At 31.8% G+C, this 8,200-nt stretch overlaps 1 protein-coding gene across 1 annotated transcript; it reads right to left on the bottom strand.

Annotated features, from left to right (window-relative positions):
- Positions 1-3,144: 3,144 nt before the first annotated feature.
- On the bottom strand, positions 3,145-7,942 carry LOC126728695 (F-box protein CPR1-like). The gene is made up of 3 exons (XM_050434481.1): positions 7,248-7,942; positions 6,987-7,012; positions 3,145-3,305 (listed from the first exon to the last, which is right to left on the bottom strand). Exons 1-3 carry the CDS (start codon positions 7,940-7,942, stop codon positions 3,145-3,147), a joined length of 882 nt encoding a protein of 293 aa, XP_050290438.1.
- Positions 7,943-8,200: the final 258 nt, after the last annotated feature.

The following is an 8,200-nucleotide window of genomic DNA, read 5'->3' as shown; positions in this document are numbered from 1 at the left end:
GGGAAGCAGTTAAGAAGGGATCAATTTCATATTGGTTGATGCTATGGTCAGTAGCGGAATCCGGTAAGCTAAAGAAGAAATAGGTTCGGTGTAACCTCGTTGGAGTAGGAGCTTGGAGGATTTAGGTATACTGGGTAGATTAGGCTTGGAGGGTCTTTTGTTGTTCATGTATCCCAACTACATTTTTTAGTGGATTATTTACCGCTTGGAGGACAATGAAGAGGTTTTACGCCGAGGGCTTCGGTTTCCTCTTTAATAACACATCGTTGTATTGTCCTTGTGTTTGCATTTCTCTTCCCTTAATCTTTGCCATTTAATTTCTGCTGTGGATGTGATTTTATTTGGTTTAGATTGTTTATCAATTCTGTATTAAGCTCATAAAGGAAGCTCTCTTCTTGTTAATTAAAACTAAAGAAAATGGCATCATTTTGTAAGACTTAGGCACAAAAAGATTGGAAATAGTGACATATCATCAACTGTAATTTAAATGACTCACAAGAGTAGCAGATGTCTTCAGGATCTCAACACGAAGTTGTTTTGAATTGGTTTCCGTTTGGAAATTATAATTTATCTAGCTTTTTTTTTTTTTTGATTTTTTCTTTTTTCTGAAAATGTGTAGAAGTATATTTATATTTAGAAAAAGTAAAAAAAAAAAAGCGAAGTTTTAAAAAGTTTTACATAAAAATTAAAATTTATAAGCTTAAGCCAAACAGACACAGAGACGCTTAATCAATCCCACAATAACCATAATCCACATCAGCACTCCAATGAAATTTCAGCACGTGTTAAATAGACTTAATTACAGCTTCAATTAGTTGTAACTGAATTGTAAAATCGATTCTACTATACGATTTCATTTTCTCAGTTTTTTATAGAGCTCTGGTTTAGTATATAAAAAACAAAGCTCATTTTCCCATTCATTCCATCAGATTTCATTCCATTTAGAGTGAGAGTCTTAGAGTGAGAAAGAGATAGAAACTTAACATCTCATAGTCGTAGTTAGCAAGCATGGCCATCATCGAAGTTGTAACTTCTTCAACTAGTCTAAGGGACTACTGTCTTATCAGTTATAATACATATAGCTTCCATATATACATTTAATAGAGCTACTTTCTAAAATATTAATGCATTTCATTATACTAGTTATCTTCCGATTTAATTGCTTGATGTTTCACAATCTCTAGATTCCCATATAGAGTTCCCAATCCTTTGGGTTACTATCTCATACAATTCGAATGCGATAGTTTTCAGCTTGTTTGGGAGGAGGGAAATGAATGAAATAGAAAGGAATAAAAATAGTAATTTTAGAATATTATCCATTTCCTTTGTTCTGGAGTTTTAATGGAGGGTATAAGAAATCCATTCCCTTGTTTGGGAATTTAAGTTTGAGGGAATGAAATGAGTAGGATGGAATACTCATTTTTCTCTATTCTTTCAAAATCTTAAATTTTCATTTCCCTCAAAATTGGGAGGCAATGAAATTAGATTCAATGATTTTTTATTTTTTACTAAAACTCTCAAAGTACCCATATATTCAGTAATTTGTTTTAAAAAAGAGGTCTAATAGTAATATTGTTTACTCTCTTAAAATGATTCCATTAATTTCCCTATATATTACTCCAAATTAGGTTACTTATATTCCATTTGTTTTCACTCATTTATTTTAAAACATTCAAAAAGGATTACTTGATTCTATTGTATTCATTTCTTTTCCATTGCCTTTCCCTTACTTAAATACATCACATTCCATTTCATTCTTTTATAATCATTCTTTTCCATTCATTTTTATTCTTTTATAAACTTCCAAATGAAGGCTAAGACAATATGCTACTTAACTAATATGTCTGCTTTTGGGCCACATAGCGAAATTGTAAGTAAAACGGCCCAAGGAGCAAAAAATCCTAATAAATGTTAATATAGTTTTTTTTTTTTTTTCTTTTGAAATAACGATAGTAGAGTTGAATTGAGGTACTAATTCATTCCATTGAAGTGCTTATAGAGTATAGTTATGTTTGACATTTTATTATTATATTTATGTTTAAAACATATATTTAAACATATACTCAACTCTAAAGCAATCTAGAGTTTTGGATTATAGGGATGGATGAAAATCTTGATTCATTTGAAGTATAAACCTCAGAGTTTAGGATGATAGGGATGGTATAATATTCTTAAGAGTTTTAGAAGAAAAAAGTTGTGACTGAAGGCACATTTGCCAAAAATAGAAGAATTTGGTTTGACTCCTTTCCGAAACAGGTGAAATATAATTGTAAGCACGGTACTACTTAGACCTTCGAAACATCAAAAAAGGATTCTAACTAAGAACCGATTTTAGGGGAAGTTATGAGAAGACTTTGATGCTCCAGAAGCTACAAGATTTTGAGAAAGAGCCCCAAGTAAGATGTGACCATTTACTTTCCATTTAGATCAGACCATTGTCTTCCCATTTACAGTAGTAGAGAGAAACAAATGGCTTCAAAGGTTAAAAAAAGCTCCAACAATAAGCATAATAAATGTTGGAAAGATTCTAAAGATCAACCCAATGAGCACTCCTAAATTGGAACTGGGTTCCTTAAATTCCCCTACAATAATTAAAGATGCTTGAATAAGCATTGTATGTTCCTTTATCCCAATAGAGTAGGCAAAATAAAGGTGTGAGTCACTAGTTGTCATTAGGATAACCAAGAACTCAAAATTTGGCACCATCTTCCCCTGAATTTCCTAATGAACTTAGGCCAGCCATGTTGAGGGTGTGTTCACTTCTAGATACAAATTTCTGATTTCTTCATGGGTTTCTTTTTATTTTCTTACAATTTTGCAGTAAGATAGAAGGGATTTTTGTCTATTAGTTAGGAGTAAGAAAATTGGTAAGCGAACTCAAAAAAAAAAAAAAAAAAACATTAAAACATTTAGATTAATAAAAAATAATATCAGAGCCCGATGATAAACATTTTGTCACCCGAATAGAGATGCCAAGCCACAAGTGCTTTCTACTTCAATTTTTTAATGGGGAATTTATTAAATTTGTTTGAAAAATAGTACCTACTCAATTTCATTTAAAACTTCATTTTTATATAAAATTTGGTCATTATCAAATTTAATAAATGATGCTTTCTCACAATGCCATTATGGAAGGATCATGGGTCAATAAATCTGAGTAGGTCCATCCTCCATGAAATGCAGCTCTTTAAGGATTTTCTTTAGCCAAATAGCTTGACAAGCACAAGCTGTTGCAGCAACAAATTCAGCTTCAGTGGATGATAATGTGACAATAGGTTGCTTCTTTGATGACCATGAAACAGATCCTGTCCCCATCATGAAAACATATTAGAATGTGGTGTTATTGGCCCACAAATGTCGGAATGAACAAGCTCCAATGCTTTCTTCGCTCTCCAAGATTTTCCTTGTGGGAATTGATTACGGTGTTGTTTGTTAACAACACATTCTTCACAAACTTGAGAAGATGCTGTAATTTGAGGAAGCCCCATCACCATGTTCTTTTGTTGTAGTGTTTTCAATCCGCTAAAATTCAGATGCCCATAGTGAAAGTGCCATAGCCATGCCTCATCTTTTAATTTTGTTGTGGGTTGTCCTAGTCTTTAGAAGTGCCAGTAAGTTTGTTTATGTTTACCTAGTCTATAGGAGTCTATTTATGTAGTTAATAGGAGTTGGTTTACCTAGTCAATAGGAGTTTGTTGTTGAACATTGGATAGTGCCTATTTTCATGTTGCTTTCAGTTATGTATTAGCCTATTTATAGACTATTGATTTATCAATAAAATGCAGAAAAATTTTATCCTCTGCTTTCTCTATATCTCTTTTCGCTAGCCATCTTGTGGTCACGCATTATGGTGCATAGTTATGTTTGTAATATATTTTTATGGTTATGTTTACATATAAACATATGATTTATTGCAAATTTATTTTTCTCAACTCCAATGCTTATAATTTTATATGTATAATATGAGACAAAATTATTCAAAAACTGAACCATTCCAAACCACCATTTCAAATATTAAAAGAAGAAAATCCCAAGTAAAGAGATTTCCTTTCACCATACCACAATTTATAACTATGCACTAGATCCACCAGTGATCTATTTTATAAATTTTCACTTAGAAAAAGAAAAAAAGAAAAAATTTTAGGTAACTTATTGAAAAAAATATCATGATACATCAATTAGCACCACCAGGTCAAGTCATACTTTCCTTTGCACTAGAGATGTGTCATCTATGAAAGTTCAACTTTATCTCCAACTTATTGTTTCTCACCTCACCTTTATGAACTTGTCATTTAGCAGTTTATTTTTTGGAAACATCTACTTGATAGATTCATTCTCGCCTTTGCTAACTCCTTCTTTAGCGAAAGGATTTCCCAAGCTGTTTGCTGCTCCATATCATTCAATTTTCACCCACATAATTTTTGATCAATATGAGAGCTCAACTCTACTTTCTACTCATTAAAATTATTTTTTCAATAAAATCAGAACCTCTAGAATTGATCCAATAAAGATTCCATGCCATTAGTGAGTAGTATAATTCCTCCAATTCATGGCCATTCAAAATAGAAAGTCATCTTTCTCCTATAAATTCACAAGCATATACTAGCACAAATTTTGACATAATAACCCATCTTCTTCATTTCACTCTTATTGAGATTGTATACAATGAAGAAAACGACCATAAAAAGAAAAATAAAATATAAGACTCAAATTCAATTAATTTCATTTATTGAGCAATCAAATAGAAATTATAGTTGCAAATTTTCTTAGAATCTCACATTTGTAACCAAAAACCACAAGATTAATAAGATAAACCACAATTCAAAAGAGTCAGAAGTCAGATAGACCAAAATCTTAGATATTAAAAATTCCAAAAGACAAAAATTAATTAAATAATTAGAGTCAAAATTTATTGAAACTAAGCAAAAAAAAAAAAAAAAAAAATTCATGACTAAAAGATAGAGAAAAATATGAGATATGTTTAGGGAGTACACGTTGATACCTAGAAAGATATTTATAACGACTCACCAATTTTTTCATGTATTTATCTGGAATTACCCATTAATATAAAATATTCCTTGCCAAAACTGTAGAAAATTGAAAAACAAGATGTTTGAGCAAAAATCAATTTTATTAAGTTTGGCCTTTCTAAATGTTGAATGCAGGTAATTTGAAGTGATGTTTTGAGATGAAATTATGGTTCAGAATAAAAATTTGACTTTGTGGATTAGGATAGGGGTTTGAAAATGCCTCTTGTCGATACCATATTTTGTTCGACCTTGATTCACATGTCAAAACAAATGCTAAAATCCGAAAAATTCAAAAAGGGTGCAAATTGCAAGTTTCAGAGCCAAAAAAGGGTAACAAATAAATGCAACATAATCAAATAGTGGATTAGAGGGTTACAACATTTAAAATCCCTTTGATAGCAGACCAAAAACCCTAACTAGGTATGGTAAAAAAGTTGACTATTTGATCCAACTGTCTAATCGGTTTAAATTTTGGACCATCTTGTAGGTCAAATTTTTTCCTTTGAAACAATAGTTCAAGGGCCAAAATTGAAGTCAAAATGGATGAGATATCACTAAAACACCAAAACCTTAATTCAAATTCACTTTTTTCAGATCAAATATGCTGTTTTTGGACCAACTTCACACAAAAATCTGTACCGATTGGGCAAGAATTGAAGCAATCCGACTGAACCAGCTTGAAGTATCAGGTCTTGAGTACCTCTCACAAAAAGGGCTTGATGATATCTACCACGGATTGGAAGGGAATAAATATTTTAAGGAAAACGTCACATAATTTCTTGCATTTCATCACCTCCCCTCTGAATGCAATATCTTGATGACTGTAGCTCCAAATCTCACAAGGTAAGAACCTGTGGAAACTAAACATCCAGATCTTTCAAAGCATATAAAGTTTGAAGAAAATAGAGCTCAAAAAGGCCTTCAAACAGTTGCACGAAAATCGAATTAGAAATTGGGAAAAAGACGATATAGCCAAACTTGGTGTAAAAGTGGGAGGCTATGTGAAGGTCCCCATTTTTTGTAAAATATATGAAGTTTTTGGGAGAAAAAAAAAAAAAAAGAAAAATACTAGAAAAAACTGAAAAAACCATAGAAAATTTTGAAAAAATTTCTCTCTCCTCTCTTTAGGAAACCCATCACAAAAAATTAAGCCCCTCTCATCTTTATTATAATTTTTGTGGGTAAGGTGTAGGGATGGGGTAGTTTCTTAATGATTACACCCATCCCATCCCTCTCTATTTTCTCCTATGTAAACATCATTTATCTTATATATATGAAATTCAATTCATTTGCTTGTTGTCTCTTTACTTTATTGCTTTAAATTCCTAACATTTTGTTGTTGTGATTGTGTATATCTATCTCTCTTTTCCATTATGCTCATATTATTGGTTGTTGATTTTGATATTATTTTTAAGTTTCTAGATGGGTATTGAACCATAAATTAGACCTATTATGAGAAGTACTCTTAGGGCGAAGAAATCTCATATCTTCTAGGCATCTAGGAACTCTTTGCATTTTGTTCATCTGTTTATCTTGTGTAATGTTACCCATTTATATAATGTTATTCCCGCATCCCTTTTACTTTATTGTCACAAACATCATAAATTCAATTCTTGAATCAAGACAATTAAATAGATTAATTAACACCTTCCAACTACAACTCATATAATTTAAAATTAAGATAGAACTTCAAGCTTGTGTTGATGCTATCTTTGAAGGGTTTGGTTAATGGGAAATTTTAGGAATGTTTTGATACTACTTTTATAGGAAATATAAAAAACTACAAAAAAAAAAAAAAATAGCTACTTTTTTCATTTCCCATGAAAAAAATTTAAAAATATTTACTAAACCAATTTCCTTAGAACATCCATTAAATTTTTCTTTTTTTGAAAGCTACATATGTTTTGTTAGGATCAAAATCCAGTTTAAAACCAATAAACTACCGTAAAACCATACCATAAACCTCTCCATCACAACTAAACCTAAAACCAAAGATGAAAAAACAAGAACCAAGAAAAAAGAAAAACATACCCAGAAATCTCATAACAAAGTAGTAAAAGAACTCTTAACAAGATATTGATTAGAAAGATTTTTAATAAATTAATACTCATCGATGCGACGATGCCCTTGAAAGCCCAAGCATACTCCTTGTGAAGCTTCTCTCCTCATGGCACTCGTCATCACTCTCAAATTCATGAAACTCCATTTTACTTTTACCTTCTCCTCTCAGACCTTGTCCTCTTGTTTTGCCTTGGACCAATCACATCATTATCACCATGAAGCAAAAGAAGACTCCCAATAGAAGTTCCAGACGACGCAAACATTGCAGGAAAATTCTGAATCTTAACCGACTTACCTCTTTTCTTTTCTACGTCATACCAAATAAATTTCACACGGCCAAAATGAATGCCCCGAAACAGAACTTTCTTGCCATTCCCGGAAAATATTAGAGGCTCTATAGACCAAAAAGCCTCCGGCATTGCACCTTTCTCAATTTTATAAACCTCAGTCCAAGAACTCTCAACTCCATATTTCTTCATCAACCAAACTTCATAATAAATATCTTTAGCTTTTTGAACATTCACAACAAAACAAAGGCATCCCCCCAACACTCCCAAACTTGTATTTGACCTATTCTTATCATTCTTTGGCTGAACCGGTATTTTATAAACCCGCATTTTCTCATTGACAATATCAAAAGCAAGAACGGAATGCAATTCTGACACCGGTTTCGGATTTCCACAAATTGGAACAATTAACCAATGCACAGCTCCATTCAAGGAGGCGGTCGGATTTTGAGATAGCATGACAGGCAGCTTGTTTGGCAAATGTTTTTCAACATCTTTCCATTGTTCATCAACTTTTTTCCATGCTTGTGATTTAAGACTATAAATCTTTACTTCAATCTCCATATATCTGCCATCAACAAATTCCACAATTCTCACCACCTTATAGTCATCTTTATGTGGATCGTGTCCGAATGCAAAAATACTACAATAATTACCATTACCATTACAATAACTACAATAATCTATGTTACAATAAACCCTAACATGAGTATATATAGGCGATTAAATCCTAGACTACTAGTACAAACAAAAGTGAATTTGGACCTATTACATTAGGCTAATATGTTTAATATATATCTCTAACAGGATTTATACTGTTAT

The sequence above is a fragment of the Quercus robur genome, chromosome 5 (genome assembly GCF_932294415.1).
Source record: "Quercus robur chromosome 5, dhQueRobu3.1, whole genome shotgun sequence".
NCBI lineage: Eukaryota > Viridiplantae > Streptophyta > Magnoliopsida > Fagales > Fagaceae > Quercus > Quercus robur.
Note: the sequence above shows the minus strand (reverse complement) of the source record. Positions and strands in the feature narration are given on the sequence as shown.

Coding starts and splice junctions, on each gene's coding strand:
- LOC126728695 (XM_050434481.1), bottom strand. CDS start 7,942: ATGGAGATTGAAGTAAAGATTTATAGTCTTAAATCACAAGCATGGAAA. Junction 7,013..7,247: donor ACAAGGTCTGAGAGGAGAAG/GTAAAAGTAAAA, acceptor CTTTGGTTTTAG/GTTTAGTTGTGATGGAGAGG. Junction 3,306..6,986: donor TTGTGATGGAGAGGTTTATG/GTATGGTTTTAC, acceptor TGATGGGGACAG/GATCTGTTTCATGGTCATCA.